The 19,913-nt window shown below is 43.0% G+C and overlaps 1 protein-coding gene across 1 annotated transcript in view; it reads left to right on the top strand.

Annotated features, from left to right (window-relative positions):
* Nucleotides 1-19,913, top strand: part of sema3aa (sema domain, immunoglobulin domain (Ig), short basic domain, secreted, (semaphorin) 3Aa) — a 51,974-nt gene that overhangs the window by 24,665 nt on the left and 7,396 nt on the right. Inside the window, exons 3-15 of the mRNA XM_049566234.1 lie at nucleotides 1,648-1,710; nucleotides 6,610-6,729; nucleotides 8,273-8,363; nucleotides 8,457-8,576; nucleotides 10,574-10,716; nucleotides 12,043-12,157; nucleotides 12,261-12,330; nucleotides 14,635-14,779; nucleotides 14,898-15,117; nucleotides 16,729-16,820; nucleotides 16,935-16,976; nucleotides 17,221-17,378; nucleotides 19,031-19,098. Coding sequence (XP_049422191.1) covers nucleotides 1,648-1,710; nucleotides 6,610-6,729; nucleotides 8,273-8,363; nucleotides 8,457-8,576; nucleotides 10,574-10,716; nucleotides 12,043-12,157; nucleotides 12,261-12,330; nucleotides 14,635-14,779; nucleotides 14,898-15,117; nucleotides 16,729-16,820; nucleotides 16,935-16,976; nucleotides 17,221-17,378; nucleotides 19,031-19,098 — 1,447 coding nt within the window. The remainder of the gene's footprint in view (nucleotides 1-1,647; nucleotides 1,711-6,609; nucleotides 6,730-8,272; nucleotides 8,364-8,456; nucleotides 8,577-10,573; nucleotides 10,717-12,042; nucleotides 12,158-12,260; nucleotides 12,331-14,634; nucleotides 14,780-14,897; nucleotides 15,118-16,728; nucleotides 16,821-16,934; nucleotides 16,977-17,220; nucleotides 17,379-19,030; nucleotides 19,099-19,913) is intronic.

The following is a 19,913-nucleotide window of genomic DNA, read 5'->3' as shown; positions in this document are numbered from 1 at the left end:
TCTTCTGTCCTCTTCTTTCCTTTCTCCTCCTCTCATCTCTCTCATCTCTCCTCCCCCTTCCTCCCTGTTTTTCACCCTTCCCCTCCCCTTTCCTCCGTTTTCCTCTCTTCTCCGCCCCTCTCCTCCCCTGTTTTCTCATCTCTCTCCCCTCTCCTCTTCTTTCCCCTTTTAAAACCAAACCTCTTTTGTCTCCTCTCCTGTCCTCCCTTTTCCTTTCTTCTTCTCCTCTCCTTTCTTCCCCTCATCCCTGTCATCTCCTCCCCTTTCCTGCCTCTTCTTCACCCTTCCCTTTCCTCTCTTCCTCTCTTCTTTCCTCTTTTGTCTCCTCCCCTTTTCTTCCTTCCTTTTCCTTTCCCCCCTTTTCCTCTCCTCTACCCGCTGCTCCCTCTGGAGTCCATTCCACCACCTCTTCTTCCTCCCTCCCTCCCTCCCACTGTCTGTCTTGGTCCAGACAGGGCTGTCCATAATTCCATTACTCCACCTGGACTAGGTTAACAGTCTCTTTATCAGATTGGAGCTGCTATCACACACACAGACTGACACAGACTTGCCTGCAGGCTGCAGAGAGCCGAGCGGGGGAATGAAAGTGCTGAAAAATACATAGTCAATGCAGCGAGAGATGGAGAAAGAGAGAAAGAGAGAAAGAGTGAATTCTTTTCGCCCTTGGCTCGGATGTGTATTCTCTCTTCTTCCCTTTTCTCGCTCTTTTGTTCTGATCTTTGCATCATTATCAGATAAAGGCCAAAAAGCAGTGATTAAGCAAATCTAATGTAATTACCCTGAAATGTGCAGCGCACATTCCCAGGAGAGGAAAACTCAGCTGATCCAGAGAGGAGATAAAGTCTAGGAATAGAATGAGGAATGTGTGCGTATTATATGGACGTAATAATGCACATGCATGCGTGTGCATACATTTCCTTTGTCTGTCCACATCTGTGTGGCCACCAGCGAGAAACTGAGTTCAAACGCACCCAATTTTTGAGTACATAATCACTCCCTTACACATGTGTGTGTTTATAATCCATGTGACACCAGGGGCCACAGATAGATTCGCCTTAAGGACAGTACAAAGCCATTATTTACTTCACAATGAGTCCAAACTAAAGCAGTGAAGGCGAACTTTCTTTTAATATTTGAAGTGAAAACTACAACCATATGTTCAGGATTTGAGCTGAAGAGAAGAGTTTAACTTTTTAAAATGCCATAATTTGAACCAGAACCCATATTTGGACTTTATAAACTGTCTATATCGACTCAGGAAGAGAAGAGGGTGATATTCCAAGGTGTTTTTACGTGCTTTAACTTATCCAATTTCACATAAACACAGCACACTTATAACTTGTGTCTCCTCATTTTCATTCACCTTCTCCACTTTGATACAGTCATCATTTTAGTGTTGAAAGGCCGTACCGTCTTTATCATACGGACACGCAACACCGATGCTATGAGCAGGGTGTATAGAGGGAAATAAGGAAGTGAGTAAACAAAGAATTTCAAAATAAAACATGACAAATCCAAAGTCATTCTCCTGGAATGACACAAATCTGTATCCCTCTCTGATTCACTGCATTGACTCACTCAACAACATGTGAAATCTCCGCTCTCCTCCTCCGGCATAGTATGACTTTGTCTTTCTCTCGTGCACAGATCGCGTGGCCCGCCACCCCCTCCAAGAGGGACGAATGCAAGTGGGCAGGGAAAGACCTCGGGGTAAGTCCACGTTCACGATGGCATCATCGTTTGAGCTCTTCCCTGCAATTTCTGCTTCTATTGTTAAACAAATTATACGTCTGTCCCGCGTCCATGTAAGTCTTCAAATTTCTCTGGAATGCATGTTTTGGTCGCAGCAGTAGAAGGAGTCGCCCCGGTACCAGCGGCCACACAAGTACAAGAGCAGAGGAATGGAATTAGCTCACATAAAAGTGATAGTACAGTGATGAATTTCACCTCTGGCTCACTGTACTCTCTGTAGGCCGTTCCCCAGGGAAACCAACAGCTAAACACGTTGTACAACAGATGTGCGGTCACATTAAGGTGTACACAGTGTCTCAGTCACTCGAGGACGCATTACCACAGAGGTTATTTGCTGCTGTGACGCTAATGTCAGGAGGATGTTTATGTTTGTGCCTCAGAGTGTGCACATGTGTGCATATTTATGTGGGAGTGTTTGAGTTCTCGTTATCTGGCACGACGTGTTAGCTCACATGTGCCATTCTGCCCAAGTTTGCTGAACACATACTATATGCCACCAGGTTTGCTCGTGTGCACGGCGGTGTTGGTGTGTGTTATCTCTGTGTTTGGATAGGCCCACTCTGTGTTGTATCTGATCTTAATTTCACGGCTGGATGAGTCTGGAGTGCGGCGGCTGCAGGGTTTTGGGATTATCCAGAATTACGTAGCCCTTTTAAATCACAGAGGTTTTTGCTGGGCGTCCAACTCAACCGCCAGCTTTCCGGGATTCTCGCGCAAACACAACGCTGCAACCACACAAGCAACACTACACCTTCGCACCCTTGCACAGTGGAAGGAGAATATTTCTGGCGGCAGAAAAATCACACAAAACACAATGATGAGGTATTTGCAAGCTGTGAAAATGTTTACCCTTGAAAATGAGGCGGTGAGAGCAGAGACGGAGCGCAGCATGCAGAGGCCTTGATTAGGACATTACTAAAGCATTCAGAGCTCCCAAAGTGATGCATTTCTCCAAACCACAATTTACAGCCGCAGAACAAATGTAACAGCTGCCCGCTTCCAAAATGCCTGATGGCTGTATCATTCTCCTTGGCAGGATGAGTGTGTAACATGGCCCAGGTTGTTGCGTTTGATTCAGCTAACAAAAGGGCTCGGATACTGGAGTATGGATTCAGGATTTCGTAGAGCCGCCTGATGTCATTTCTGAATATTTTCCCAGATATTGAAGGAAGAATAAAAGTTATCCTACATGTCTAATGCATTCTCCATATTCAATTAAAGGCCTCGGCTCAATCTCAGAATTCACTCAACTCATCCAAATATATACAAACCCACATTCAAATCTGTCCACCCATTTCTCCCATGGAAAGTCATCATCAATACCCAGTCCGGAGTGAGTCATTAGTTTGATCCAATAATGACTCATTAATCCTCTGCGGGTGTTTTGGTTTTCACATAATGACATGGTTTGTGATCAGGGAGACCGTTTTTCACCTGGGGGCACGACTGAGCCGCGTGTTTGAGTGACGCGCATAGCTAACGTCTGTCAGTGTTTATGTGCAACCTACCTACCACATAGCTAATGAGTCTAACTCGAAGACAGCCGTGTAAAATCCTAAACAGAGCTGACATTGGAGGGGGATTATAGGAGCTGGTGAAATGCATATAATAAGGTCGTGAGAATGATGTTGGGGGGGAGACTGAAAACACAGAGGGTAAAGTCATTAAGTTACACAGTCAAATAGATGCAGAGACGTGCAGGGTTGAGGTCAACCACAAGGAATCATGCAAGTTTGGTCTTCCTCTGTAAAGTCAGCAATAGGCATGTGGCTAAAATGTGCAAACATTGTTGGGGTAGTGGGTTAATGATAACATGCACAGTTGAAAGGTGGTGCATGGTTGAATGATCCCTGGTCAGCTTAAAACTACTAGCATGAGGTTAAAGGTACACTATGCAGGATTCTCCTTGAAAAGTCAATGGATTGACTCCTAATCATCACTTATGACCCACTTGAAGTGTGTATCAGTGTATCTGTCTGTATAGTTTGGGCACGTTGGGACATTTTGGGAAATATGCTTAGTTGAAAGTTAGTTGATACCACTCTCATGACTGAGCTGGTTAGCGCAGCTTTAAATAAAGCTTTACATAACTGGTAACAGTTAGCTTGGCTCTGTCCAAAGGTAACACACTCTGTTTATATTCCTATTTATTGCTATGTATTCAAAAACCAAAGTATAAAATGAATCTGTGGTGCTGGAACCCATTCGCCAGAAAAAATGTTGGCATTGTACATTTCTGCAAACCCCAGATACGTTACATTTGTATGTTATTATGTAGTGGATACATCGAAATGTCACGTTAATAACAACACTGTTGTTAACTTTAGTTATGTTTGGGGACAACAACCACTTGGTTTCGGTTAGGGAAGGTTCATGTTTTGGCTTAAAATTAAAGCCATTGGAGATTTAGTGATGGGTGGTTAAAAAAAATTCCACGTTTAGTAGCACAAATGCCTCTTGAATTGTGGTGACGGGTCACTAAAAAACAGTTCGACTGCACAAGTTTGCTGGGAACGCGTCCAACCATTGCTAGAAAACACTCATGTTCTATGGCACAAAAGCAGCTGTAACACAGTGATGGTTGGTCATTTTATTGTCTTCTTCCTTCCTGTCTACAAACATTTGATACCCTTTATGTGAATACAAGCATTCAGTTGCGTGAAATGCCACCAGACACCACAAGCAAATAGTATAGCCATACTTTCAAACATTTTTGGTAGCATCTCGGCACAGTGAACTTCTAACGCCGTCAAATCAATCCAAAGTCTTTGAAATCCAGTGCTTGGGCAGTGACTTGCACCGTCAGGCACTGACAAAAAAGCCGTCCTTTAACATCGGTAGATTAGCGGCCGGCGTCAGGGAAGACCTGGCAGGACAAGACTGAAAGTTAAGACGGCAAAATTCCGAATAAGGCGGGCGGTAGGTTAGGTGGATAGGTTCAACAAACTGTGACCTTCACTCAGGAGACCGGTGTTCGCGTCCTGTAAGATTCTAAAGCCGAACCCTGTTCTTTTTTCCTAAACCTAACCACGTGTTTTTGTTGTTGGAGGCAAAAAAAAGGAAATTTCTGTTGTACTGATGTAGTCCGTTTATTTTGATAGAGACTGTATGTAAACGGTAAATTTCCTGTGAAAACAGATGTGTATTTTGAAAGAAGACAATGCATGTAACAGGCAGAACTTGTGTCCCAGAACGTCAACAACCAACACACCCAGGTTACCTTTCACATAATATCTGGACGTGGAAGGTCCATGAACAAACGTAGATATGTGACGAGGTCGGAGTGAGAATGTGTTGGACAAATACACTGCGCTCTTCACCACACCAAAGGCTATGTGGGTTGTTGCTACTGGAGTAGTGGGCCAATCACACGTCGCATTAAAAGGAGGAAAACTTGTGGTGATTGGCTGCAAGCAAAGCCATACGATGGCAAAGCCACAGAGTCATCTTTTTTAGATCTGACTGCAAAAAGGGTCGTATTGGGTTAATTCGGTGAATACCTTAAAGTTATTGACATACTTATTGATACCCTACCAATGAAAATGTCAGCTGATATACTACATCACTTTAGAAACGCTAATATGATACCTGTGAAACATACAAATGTAACGTGCCTGTGGTTTGTAGAAACATACAATGCCAACATTTTTTTCCGGCAACTGGGCTTGGTATTAATGTGACTACTTCTTGGTTTGATGCAGCTGTTTCCCCCTGATTTTATTCTTGATGCTAAGTTAAGCTAGCAGGCTGCCTGCTGAAGCAGTGACTAAGCATCATTTTCAAATTATCGAACTCTCCCTTTAAGCAGATTTCCAAGGAGGCGAAAGAGTCAGAGCTCAAACATGAGTTTCTGCCTCCCTGAATAATAGCAGGAAATTCTGTTTTTTGGAGAGGCTGTGCTCTGTGTGATCCCAGAGTCAATTTGGTGTTGCACTGGAAAATGTCATCACTCAAACTTGAACTCAGCGGAAGCCTCGAATCCATTTATGTCTCATATGAGGGACATCATCAAATCATCATACTGAAATGTTCGTGAGGTTTGGAAGCCTGAAGAGATACATGTGTTAAAGGGGAGGAAGAATGAAGGGTAATTTGGCCGTCTGCATGAGATTTGATGTGTGCGCTGCGTTTCCAAATCCCCGAGCAAATGTCGACTTATTTGTGAGGTGGATATTCAGCGTGTATGTATAATAAGGCAAACCCCAGCCTAATCTCTTAAACACATGTGCCCAAATCAACTCCTCGAGGCTGCTAATAACCCTCCTACATTAACCAATCCCGTTGATTAGCACTCTAATAAACAGTCTGACACCGCTGGGACTATCAGCATGTGCTGGAGAGCCAACCCAAACACCCTCGGTAAATTCAAACATATGGATCATTAAAGATCTGAGGTAGATTTGCCTGATTTGACTTACAGGTGGGATTTCCTTGAAGGAGACTTTTATAAGTCCTTTCCAATCCGACTGGAAAGTCCCTGCTTTAAAGGGAATTCCAACAGAGCTCTCCTATATTCTCCATTATTCTCTGCTTCCTATTGCTCTCCAGTTTCAATTCAATCACAGCAGCGCCTTTCTCTATTAAAAGTGTCAATGTTATTTTCATAACGGATAAAACTTAATTCAAACTGCATGATATGAAGGAGGCTTTTCAGAGGTTAATGCTAACATATGCAATCGCTTTCATAAAAATCCACATGCTTTGCAAGGCTATATAATATACTATGCTGGTAGGATTACTACATAAACAGACAAAGGTATTGCCTACACAATATCTCTTTGCCAGATGTATGTCTCACTGCATGAAATTATACATTGGGTGAGGTTTTTGATGTTCCATGTCTTATTTCTTTTCCAGAAGGAGTGTTCTAACTTCATCCGGGTCCTCCAACCCTACAACCAGACCCACCTGTATATCTGTGGCACAGGAGCCTTCCACCCCATCTGTTCTTTTCTGGAGATGGGCAAGAGGGCAGAGGTAACACATTGGGTACATGAACGTTGCGTCACCAAATACTGTGCATTTTTTTTTTTTTTACATGTTTAATCAGTTATATGTATGCAAAAGGAAATTTAGATCTCAATTGAGCGCTCATTAGTGAGTCATGAAATGTGACATCAGTGTTTTGTATCGCATTAAAACAGTTTCTGCTCACATACAAACACACACAGTCATGTTCCATTGTTTCAGAGGTTTCACTTTGACTTACATTCATTTTCTGGAGACTTACCCTTGCCATAACCACTACTTGCCCAACCCAAATGCTGTGTTCACACTATGAGCAACCACGCAACAGCATGACTAGCTGCATTATTGCCGAGTCACTATTGAAGTATTGCTCAAGCGCCTGTTAACGTAGTTACGTCATCGTGTCATACTTGCCATAAAACAGCTCAACTGAACGTCACCTAAACTTTGTATTCAGTCAAAAAATATCTATGGTTTTGATTACTGTGTGAACCAAATTTTAACAGCATATTTCGCTGCCACATTGTACCCCTGTGTGCACTGCAGCACACAGAAAAGTAGCATAGCATCAGCTAACTAGCTAAATAACACAGCACCACAGCTGGAAACAAAAGCATATGATTGGTTGACCCTTCACTGCATCATTGGAGTGCCCATAAAGTTGAGGCCAGCTCCACTTTGATTTGCAATGTGTCATGCATCAGTTTCATGCATAGCTTCATGTCACCAGCTTCCATTGAACATGACAAGTAGCGTGAACCATAGCCTTCACCTTAAACCTTACCCTTAGCTTAAGCTAAGTCTTCACTCGAAACTAGAAAGATTTACCTTATAGGGACTAAAGGAAGGTGAGTACCCACAGTGTGGCCATGTTACAGTGTCCCCACAACATGAGTAATACATGAACACACACACACACACACACACACACACACACACACACACACACACACACACACACATTTTCTGCCAAGTACAGCAGTAACCATTCCCCTTCATTGATTATCTTCTCATCAATGTTTTCTTTTGTGTGGAGGAAAAAGTGGTCACTACATGGTTCGACTTCAGCCGTCAGAAATTAAACAACCTCTCCCCTACATAAAAGTTTAATCAGTCATCTTAATAAAGGTCTACAGGTTAATCAATGCACCAGCATGGGCTCTGCAGCCTGACAGTGGGGAGGGGAGTGACTGTTTGCACCATGCAGGTTTAGAGTACAGAAGCCCTGCATGAGTTCACTTGAGTTTAAAGTATCATTGTCAGTAATTGATTTAAAGAAAACTAAGTAAGGCCTCTCCTAAGTGACTTTTCTTTTGAGAGTCTGAGGGTGAACTGTGCTTTTGCTGCCTTATTTTACTTTATTTTGCGTTATTTCTTTTTCTTGTAGAAATTATTGTTGATCTGTGACTAAAGCAGAGCTGGCTATTCCAAAAGCAGCTCACTATAATAAGAATTAAGTGTAATTTGAAACACGGGCTATAAATGCACCTTTGGCCAGGCTTCATGTGGCTTTCACTGGCCTCATGTTAAACTTTGACCTCTTCCACTTCAGGACAACATCTTTCGACTGGCCTCGCATTTCGAGAATGGCCGCGGGAAAAGCCCCTACGACCCCAAAATGCTGTCAGCCTCGCTCCTGATCGGTGAGTTTGATCTCTTGCCTTGATTAGTTCCAGGAAGTACACATATTTTCTTCAAGATGAACTTGTTCCTAACTACGCTTTTCTCGCTGGCAGATGGAGAGCTGTACTCTGGCACATCTGCTGATTTCATGGGAAGGGACTTTGCTATTTTCCGTACCCTGGGAGATCATCATCCAATCAGAACGGAGCAGCATGATTCAAGATGGCTGAATGGTAAAAAAAAGAATAATGAAAGGTTTTTACTAGCCTACAAAGACCAAAAACTCCTTCTCCATGGAAAAAAAAGCTGATTGTGTAATTTTACATTGGACTGTATTATGTTGGGTTTTGTTATTGCAGTCTGCTTAAAAAATTGCCTTTCCTGTTCTTTTTTAAAAGACCGCTTACACCTGCAAGCTTTCAGTGGAACCTAATAATGTTCAGACTTCAAAAACTAGATAACATTAATTTCCAAACCTGACAAACTCCAACAAACTTCACTATTAAACTAAGATTGGACACTTGTGGCCCTCATAAACTGTTCAGCACAAGGTGGAAGCAAACCCTTATCACCGGCCAGTTATGGAGAAAGAACACCATGAAGCTTTTTAATGGACTTTGAAGCATTAAATTCCCTCACAAGCCTCAAGTCTCCAATCATTTCCATTCATGTGCAGACATCAGATATCAGAGCCCATTCACAAAGTCACTGGATTTGCCTGTGCTAGTAAGATTAGCGCGGCAGCAGGGGTTATTGACTGTTCAGTCTGTCTGGCTATCTTTCGGCACTGCGGAGGACTTAGGGAGCCACAAAAGGTCAGTTTGAACCTTTCCCTCAAGCTGTGCCATCCCTTTTCCCCCCTCTTTCCCACAGAACTAATCCGCTCTCAGCTGTTTTCCTGTAGTGGAGTCAAATTCCTCTCAGTTCCCCTCAACCACCCCACCCTCCCCCAGCACCATCAAAAATCACAAACACTGCTCTCTGCAGTGCTGATTACTGTGACATATTAATAAAGAGCGACTCAAAAAGGAGAAGCCATTGTTACAGCACTAATCCCCATCGATCTTTCACCTTGTTCAAACAAATACGCCAGGGATTGCATCCATTCGGCCCGGGAAAATCCAGCTCCTTCCCCACAAAGAGGGGATTGTAATTGCATGGATTACTGGGATGGGGATGGTCCATTGAGCCTTTATCAACAAGGTTACATGGTACTCAAATGTAACAAGACAGAAACTTGGGGATGAATCCTTAATAGCAGTTGATTCTGAAAAAGGATTTAGGGTTAAATGGTAGCTTTGGCTTTGCTGGTCTTTGTTCATGCAATTTATTTACACATCTCTTCACCCTTTAATGCCCTCTCTCTCTCACTCAACACTGAGGTTGGATTAAACTTCAGCGGCCTTTTGTTGGGAATTAAATGTAATGAGTTTTGTGACCTCAGTGGTTGGCGACACTTGTAGAAGCCTGTTTCTGTATGCGAGGGCACGCAAGGTTGAATTTATAAATGTGTAGATTTAATGGCACATATTCACAATGGAGCTATGAGGCGTGTGTGGGGTACGCATGATTCATACCAGAGGTCTCGCACCCGCGCAGCGCTTATAAATCTGCTCCCCACTTTGGCCACACTTGTCTTTTTCACAGCTACTCTATATCCTAAACGGCCATGGAGGCGTAACATGGCACTGCTTGTTTCTCTCCGGCTAACCCCGGAGATTTCAGACACAGGCTCGTTTTACGCGTGACGACGCCTCAGTGACCGCGGCCACTTTTTCCTCAGTCCCTCTGCACCCCTCAAGTCAAGAGATATCCCGACCCTGAGGCCTCGGCTCGCCCTGTTTAGCTTTGATTTCCTCTCGCGCCTAAAGTCGAGATAAATTTATTCAAGTGTTACTGGGGACAATCAGAGCCATGTGTGTTTGTGAGGATGTGGCCCAGAGAAAGGGGTTATGTGGGATTTGGACTTGGAGCGCTCACTTGGGGTAAAGTCAGATACTGTAACACTAGGGTGTAAAGTGAATGGCTGTTATTACTGAGCCGTGACTGGAGAATATCACGGAGGATTTGGTTTCAGAGGTGTAAAATAGGGGTGAAAGGATTGTCATCGGGGCAGAGGTTGGATTGTAAAATTTGTGTAGTGTGATTCATGTGTGTATGAACAAACGTGTGCATGTTTTACTGCGTACAGTGTTTCTGTGCTTCACTTATTCATTTCTTTTTCCTCTAGACCCAAGGTTCGTAGGTGTTCACTTGATCCCAGAAAGTGACAACCCTGAAGACGACAAGATCTTCCTATTTTTTAAAGAGAATGCCATGGACGGAGAGCACACTGGCAAAGCTACCATCGCCAGGATAGGACAACTGTGTAAGGTAACAACACACACACAAATAAATTCCTTTTAACTCTGAGAAAATGAAGATTCATAATTTGGGATGTAACGACATATCGAATTGATGTCATTGTGGGACTGTGACGATATCTGCAAATACATTAGATGGTTATTCTGCTGGTAAAGCTGCCTTCTGCTGTCTCTCCCTGTTGAAAATTGTTTGATAGAGCAAGTGTAAAATACATGACGTCTAAAGTATTGTTACCTGGAAATAAATGCTGAAGCGAAGCTTTTCCTGCTGAGCTGTGTGTGTGAGTCTGTCTTACCACACTGGACACTATAGAAGTTAACTCTGAGGTCAACGATGTAAATGACATAACATTACAAGCATTAAACATCTCAGGAAGGCTGCATGTGAGAGCCATTGTGCCCTTCCAATGAGGGCTCCGGTCATGGATGTATAAAAAGACCTGGATGCAGTGTTGGAGGCCGGAACCCATTCATTCTTGTGAAATATGCTCTGTGGCGAATCGAGCCATAAAAGCTCTATTTCCGCTGTGTGAAATTATCTTGATGATTGCTGCTGCTTCTGCATCATTAGGCCCATAGAGCTAACTCACTAGGGACCTCCCTCCCTTACGTCTCTTTCCAAGGCTTTCCAAAAGTTATGAGAACGAATCAATCGAATCCTTGTAGTGAAGTTCGTAGTTATTAGTTATTTCAGGTGGCTGTGATGCTCAAAAAAATGTATCCACTTATTTACTGACATCTGTCTTCCGATGTAAATCTATGGGAAAAAGTATCTTTGGGCCCGATAGCATCACTTAACAAACCCCAGAGTTGTAATTCCACAGTTTGGCCACTTGTTTTTGGATTAAAATGCTCCTTCAACCACTTAAATCTTGCCAAAAAACAATGGTCTTCGTCTTAGTCATGTAATTGTTACCCGTTAATTGTATGATTTGTACATTTATAAATTATAATAATTGTTCAAATCCCTGTTGATTAAGTTTATCTTTTAAAAGCTTAATGTCAAACCCTGTTATTGTTTGGATAGCAGAGGGTGCAATCATACTAGAGAAGAAAGAGATAGCCTCAGACCATAGACTGTTTAAAATAAAGCTCAGACTTAGCAAGAACATTTTAACATCACAATTATTACTTAATGAAGATTATTTTTTTCAATTAATTTTCTTAGCATTGTGGACTTTTTATGCCTAATAATGACATAGCATGAGTTTTGGTATCGTTACTTCCCTATTCATAATCGTTTCTTAGCTATCTGCACGGTCTTCCAGAGAAAAGCTACATGTTTGTGTCAGAGTTTGCAGAAATGCATTGAAGTCTTTGTGTGTTCGTAATACAGAATGACATGGGAGGTCACAGGAGTCTGGTGAACAAGTGGACCACTTTCCTCAAGGCCCGGCTAATGTGTTCAGTGCCCGGGGTCAACGGCATTGATACACACTTTGATGAGCTACGTAAGTGTGCATTCTTTATTTGTATTTGAAAGATACTCACAGACTCCTCTTCAAACACTGTTGAAAAGCCTCACCTTCACCTGTTCTTGCTTTGTGTTTTCAGAGGACGTGTACCTTATGAGCTCCAAGGACCCAAAGAATCCAGTTATCTACGCTGTATTCACCACATCCAGGTACAAACCCATGCAGATCTTTTCACGATGACCTCCAAACTGTGTGTGCCAAAGCTCAAACAGCTTGACAGATGCTGGTAGTATCATTTTTGTTTTGTTGATTTGTTGCTAGGAGATCAGAGGGAGTTGATATAAATTCAGCGGGCAACCGTCCTGGACAAGTTATTTCCTCTGAATCTGAAAAACACACACGCTTCATATTTCCCTTCAAGAATTCTTCCTTTATTCCCTCCCTTTATCTGTAATTTCCTAACCATTTCAAATGATACGACAGGATGCAAGCGCCCAAGCGTGCCCCCGTCAAATTCCCAGACGGCGCTCCCCGTCCCTTAATCCACTTACAGGTGTCTTATGGCTGCTTTCCCCCCATATGGTTCCCCTCTCCACGTCTCAGAATGGAGATTGCTTTTAGCCGATTCCCAGCTACCTGTCCCCTTTTTCTTTACAGTGAAACCTTGGCAGAGGCTTGTAGGGAAATCAGATTATGGAGCAGGGGGGAGCGGGAGAAACATGATATTCACTCGGCAGGAACGTGCGTCTTTCCCCTGGCCGCCGCCCCAGCCTTGAATGGGGTTTTCAGAAGGCCGGGTGGGGCTCTATTGAAGCATGCGGAGAGGTGAAGGCATGGGGCGAGGCAGATAAGTGAGTTAAAATGGCACAGATGGTGGCACTTATCATGATGATGATGAATTTGCATTTGGGAAGTAGGAGGGGGCATTTTGTGTCCAGTAGCGTCTCTGAACCGCTTTGAAAGGAGGACAAACACTTCACCATCAATCACCGCTAATGATAAGACAGGCTGAATGGAACGGCGGCACAAGCTAACGCATACCGACAGGCGCCTCGCATCACTTGGCCTGCATGACTTTTCTCTGCTTTCTGGAAATGTATTCAAAGTGAGAGGTCGGTGCGCGGCGGTGGGTGTACACCTACGTCCCTACATGTGTGCTTGTACACAGCGTCCCCACATGTGTGCCCATATGTGCACACAAACACACACACACATGCTTTAAAATTCAATTATGGGGCATTGAGGAATTAGAGTGGTTTAATTGGTTTTCTAAGTGGCCGGTTTTCAGAGATGAATAGAGCAGAGATTCAGAGGGACCGGCTTTTAATATCACTGCTTAATGAGGCACAAAGAAGCTGCCACTGACAGATCAATGTTTGATTGTGCCGCTGTTTGTGTGCGTATGTGCAATTTTTGTGGGGTCGACAGAATTTGTGGGCCTGTGTGTATCTGCACAAACACATGTTCGCCCTTCTTCTTAAGCATAGATATTGGAGTGTCGTTTTTTTTTTTTTTTTGCCCCCGGAGTTAATTGAATTTCTCTGTAATTAACATTTTCAAATGCTAATCCATTCATCTTCCACGCTTTGGTGAGTACTGTCGGCTGTGTGTATGCCAGCCACATCCCTAATTAGTCTGATACAACTTCCCAGTGCAGTCAGCAAGACAAAGGACGTCCCGAATCTTATTGAAGCGTTCGGTTCCTGCAAATGCAAGAGACTGGCTGTCCAAATTAAAATCTGCCATCTGTAAAATGTGACAAAAAGCTGATGAATGAACTTGATTTTTGAACCTACAAGCAAATAACTACATAAAATTGTGACACTCTTATAATTGGTCAGAGGTTAATGGACTCCATGGTGCACGGAGATTTAAACAGCCAGCTTACAGTATTTGTCACAATCTCCACAGCAATATTTTAATAACTCTTTTGGAAAATATATGTCTTGGAATATTCACCCGAAACTCCCAAATTTTTCCACTTTAATGAGTCACAGCTCAAATTGCTGTCTTCTGGATGACCCAGGATGGAGCCTGTATTGAAATAAAATCCACAAAATTTCCCTTTTCTTGCATGATTGATTGACCTTTCCTGCCTTGGACCTTGTCTGGCGAGCGAAAGCAAAATCCACCCATCTGGCTCGGGCGAGCGCTCGCAAAAATATTGGAGGGGATTTCAAATATGCTCTGAACCAGGTCTCCCGTTTTGTTGGTGGCGTGCCCAAATTCCTGTCTGTTCTCGAGAGGCTGGAAGCAATCAGAGAGAAGTTCCAATCTGTCATTCCTATACTTAGGTAATGACAACCTTGCTCCCCTCCGTCTTTGTGCGATGAAGGGTCATTTTGTTGTCTTTCTTCAGCATTTCACAAACTCCTAATCCCTGTCTTGTGACCAATCGTTTGCGAATCCCTTTTGTTTGTCTCTGTCATCTCTCGTTCTTTCACCGCCCTCTCACTCCCGCCCTCCCTTCATCCTTAAACTCCTTTTCTTTTTCTCTCTCTTTCCCTCCACAGTAACATCTTTAAAGGCTCGGCAGTGTGTATGTACAACATGGCAGACATCAGGAGGGTTTTCCTGGGGCCCTATGCCCACAGAGATGGACCCAACTACCAGTGGGTGCCTTTCCAAGGGAGGGTGCCCTACCCCCGCCCTGGCACTGTGAGTCTCTGCATAAACAATTTTTAATAAATGGTTTTACAAGCCAAGTCAAATTAGCTCACAGGATTTGGATAATTTAACATTAATCAACTGCCTGGCCTTTTGTTCCGACTCTCAGTGCCCCAGTAAGACATTCGGAGGATTCGACTCCACCAAGGACCTCCCTGATGATGTCATCACCTTTGCCAGGGGTCACCCAGCCATGTACAACCCAGTCCACCCAATTGGAGGGCGTCCCATCATGGTGCGGACGGATGTGGACTACCAGTTTTCCCAGCTGGTGGTGGACAGAGTGGAGGCTGAGGACGGACAGTATGACGTCATGTTCATCGGGACAGGTACACAACTTCACATTCACATTTTTGGCTTGTCTGTTCATTCTGTTTAAACCCGACATTTCTGCACCGTTGCAGATTAACATTAAACGACGCTAATATTATTAGTATGAAACAAGTTGTAGAGTTACATTCCAGTGGTGGCTGTGTGGGATTGTTTCCAGCCTGTGTGATCCAAACATTTCCAATAACATTTCCAGTGTTATGAGGTCTGAAAGTCCAAAAGATTTATTGAAAAAAGACACATCTGATCGTTTCCAAAATTCACAACATGCTTTTATCTCTCAGAATAGTCTGCTTCAGTCCATATTCTCTACCGCTAGCCCACACCTATATCAACGACCAATCTAACAGCACCATACATTTGATTGAATAAAAAAGCACATCAGCTCATTTAATCCAATTAACAACTTTATTCATATGGAGGATTTCTCAACCAGTTTTATTTCTTTTTAAGGTGATAATGTCATAAGATATGACAGCAGACATTCAAAGCTTCATTCTAAAACCTTAGTAGAAGCTTTGAATGTAAAACGTAACATTCGGTACAGCCTGAGTTTTTGGCAAATGATTGAAATCAGTCACAGTTATGGGGTATAAAGGTGGATTATTAACATTTTTACCTAGTTTCACTAAAAAATACTTACTTGAATCAGGTTTTAAAGGTATACTATGCATCTATCTATCTATCTATCTATCTATCTATCTATCTATCTATCTATCTATCTATCTACGTATCTATCTATCTATCTATCTATCTGTCTATCTATCTATCTATCTACGTATCTATCTATCTACATATCTATCTATCTATCTATCTGGCTACCTTTTCATAAAGCTCTGACCTCACCTGAGTGCTGTCCGAACACGTCCCGAAAACATAATGATGTCATAAATGATGATTGAAAGAGATGACTTGTGTATGAGTCTATACATTGTTTTTTAGGAAAATCCTGCAGAGTATATCTTTAACAAAGATTACACGTCCCTGTGCATTTATAAGGTGTTTTGTTTCCTGCTGCAAGAAAACTGATCACCACACTGTAAATTAGGTCCTCTTGCCACAGTATGAGCACAGTTCAGAAATGTGAATAGAGAAATGAGGAGAAAATGAGCTCCGATGATGCGTCTGAATCCAGCGTCATTTTCATTATTATTACTATTATGAAAGAAATTTGATTTGCAAGCAGGCTCTTGTATATTTTGGTATCATTTGTATATTTTATGTATTTTTCCTGTTACTTATCTTTTTAAATATACAAAATAAACTGATAAATTACATTTTTATTTTAACTCAAACCTGTATATAACAAATTTTTTCTTCTTTTTTTTTTTTTTTTTTTTTTTTAAAAAATGGCAATTTAAAAAATATTCCTGAGAAATTATATTAAATATTTCAAGCATTATTTTGTAATTCAGCATTATAATACAAACTAAACAAATCTTTGACTTTACAGTGGCATCTATATTGTAACAAATCTCAAACAAAAGTGGCAGCCACTGATCAGGACTTTAAGCTGTGAATTTCACTACTTTGAAACAAATTTTATTCATACATGATGATAACAGACTTGTATACACATAAACTGTATCTGAATGTCTTTATTCTTTCAGACATGGGCACGGTGCTGAAGGTGGTGACGATCCCCAGAGAGAGCTGGCACGACCTGGAGGAGGTGGTGCTGGAGGAGATGACTGTCTTCAGGGTACGACGCTGAAAATTGAGTGTTAACAACAATTTATGAAGCTGCTGCCTATAAATACACACGATGTCCGTAGATGTGGTAATAAAGCAGCTGTGCTGTGTTTGTTTTGTGCAGGAGCCGACTCCCATTACTGCGATGGAGCTGTCTACCAAGCAGGTAAAGGCCGCTAAAGTTTCCACACACAATAATTTATCATGAAGTCGTTGACAGGGCTTGAAACGAAACTAAAAATGGAGAACTTCTGGGCCTTAATGCAAACACTGATATGCAAAAACAAAGAAATCTAATGTGCCTACTGAGAGCCAAAGCCACAGCCACCTTCTTTTACAGGAGCCTTTCCAAGTGAGCCTCACAGGAATACCTAACTTTTACATCCTCGCTCTGTATCTTGCTCCCACAGCAACAGCTGTACCTTGGCTCGGGCCTGGGCGTATCGCAGATGTCTTTACACCGTTGCGAGGTGTATGGGAAAGCTTGCGCCGAATGCTGCCTGGCCAGAGACCCTTATTGCGCCTGGGACGGCGCCGAGTGCTCGAGATACTTTCCTACCGCCAAGAGGTAGGAGCATGCACGCACCAAACAAAACTTTGACCTTTATTTATCCTGCTGAGCCTGCATGCTTCTTCTCAGCAACATCCTGCCTTTGTGGTCATGCCGTCATACACAGTAACACCTGGGAGTTATCAGTGCACCTGCAGTCTGCTGCTGCAATCGCCTTTAAACGCTTTGCTCAAGGGCATCTCCACTTTGTCTCTGTAAACTCAGACCTCCACTAATGCACACGGTTACACGGTACATGCCAAAACATCTAAACATGGAAGTAATCCGGAGTCAAAATATTACACAGGCACAAAATACAGTCATTAAATACACACAGGCCGAGCACGCATTCCAAGAGGTACAACCTGGGTTGTAACTTCTGCCAGCAACAGTTGTTCGGAGTTGTGATCCCGTCGCCCTACAGCCAAGATGTACACACACACACGGTCATAAAAACACACACATGAATATACATCTTCACAAGCACACACACACTAAATTATAGCCAACAGGAGCCGTCTGACCGCTTCACCCTGCAGCCAGGAGGTATGAACATACACACCCTCAAATTACCCTCTGCTGTATCCAGCGGGATTAGGCTGACCACCACGGCCCTCACACACACACACACACACACACACACGTAGCACTACACCCCTGCATCTCATTCATCCAGAACTTCTCACACCAGCAGAAGTAGGCCAGTGGGTATACTCCAGCTTGGCAGGGGTACAGAGGAGGTGGCACACCCCATAGTTAAGGCCAGGGCCGGCTCCTCTCCGCTCTCCTCCACACTGCAAATATTTTCCCTCCCAGAATGAGAACCAGACACCCGGGCCCGCACGTGCTCAGATGGCCAAAAAAGACAGGAATGTTAGGCCAGGAAACGAACAGAGGAGGGACATGTGTGAGAAAGAGACACAAAGACGAGTGTCCAAACATGTATGACACACAGAAGTAAGGGTTGTGTGTGCAGAATACACACACACACACACACACACACACACACACACTGACCACTCCATCTGTTTCTTTTTTACCTCTAAGGCGTCTACTTTTTTTCCTCTACCTACTTCATTCCCTTCTTTCCAACCCTCGCCTCACCTTTGGCTTACCCCGCCTCTCCTCCCCACTTTGATTTTTACAGCGAGATTTAAAATGCCACCATGACAACTGGGAACAGGGGAGACACATTTGCAATTTAGTCAGTAAAGCCAGGATATGAAAACGCCTCGCCGTTGCAGTAAAAAAAAAAAAAAAAAAAATCTGAATGACATAGTGGACTTTCATAGTGAGAGGACAAAGAGCGGGGCTGCTTTTACAAGGCTTTTCAAGGGCGAAACAATGCTGTATGTGTTTCATAATAACGGCTCATCAGAAGGCAATGAAGCACACTGTTTCATTGCTCGGCAGGTTTATGTTTCTAACAATTCTGCCAGCTTTTTGCACTAACAGTGGAGTGAAGGTTCAATAAATACCCACTCTTCAGGCTTTAAAAGCTCAATGTGGAATAGTGTTGGGTAACATTGCCCCCTAGTGGTTGAATGAAAGCAGTACAGTGAGCAGAACATATGATAAGTGCATTTCTGGTCTATATTGTAGAATATGTGTTGCTTAAATCACCAGTACACCCACTACTGCCATTAACTGTCACTGTGGTTTCTTCCCAGGCGAACCAGACGGCAGGATATCAGAAACGGAGACCCTCTGTCCCAGTGCTCAGACCTTCAGCATCATGGTACTTTAATGACTACACACAAACACACACACACTCTCTTCTTAGAGCTTTGATCAAACCCAAAAAAAGCTGTCCAAGTCCGAACCACAGCAGCAGTTCTGGGCCAAAGCCTGGTTAAAATCAGTTTTTTTTAAGCTAAGGCCTGATCTGTTTCCTCACACCACTTCTCCTTCTTCTCTTCCTTATGTTACTTAAATAGTTTGTCCCTGGTTCTACATCTCACGCTCAACAGGTTCAGCCGAATGGGCTGCACCCAGGCCCCCAGGAAAGCTGCTCAGCCTTGCAGCCAATTTTTACAGTGGCCACTCACTGTATTGTAGTGGGGAAAAAAGCATTCTCCCCATATAATAGGCCACTATTATAAAATAAAAAACAGTTGACAGGAAACCTGGAACTGCAAACAAGGACAATTATAAGTCTTTCTGTTATGAATTTTTGATCCATGGTGGATTTGTGTTTGTAAAACTTTTCTGGAGCTGAAAAAAAGGCATTAAAAACTATGACGTCATCACAATTTAAAATCTATAGACCCTTTCAGGGCTGATGTCACAATGTCACAATCCATTGTAAGCTGGAGGCAAAACATGACTCTCCAACACAGGGCTGTAGGCTACACAGGAGTCTTAAAATGTTGTCTTGTTGTGTTACTGGGAGCCAGAATAGAAGGAGCCCGTCAACAAAAACAAAGTCAACTATGGTTAAATGCGATAAGACGAAAGGACTGGATAGAAGCGATTATCAAAAATGCTCACGTGTGCAGTGCACACTTCATATCAAGTTAGGGAAAAAGTATTTCCTGTTGTAGGGATGAATAA

This window comes from Epinephelus fuscoguttatus, linkage group LG22 (genome assembly GCF_011397635.1).
Source record: "Epinephelus fuscoguttatus linkage group LG22, E.fuscoguttatus.final_Chr_v1".
Lineage (NCBI taxonomy): Eukaryota > Metazoa > Chordata > Actinopteri > Perciformes > Serranidae > Epinephelus > Epinephelus fuscoguttatus.
This window is presented reverse-complemented; position numbering and strand designations above follow the sequence as displayed.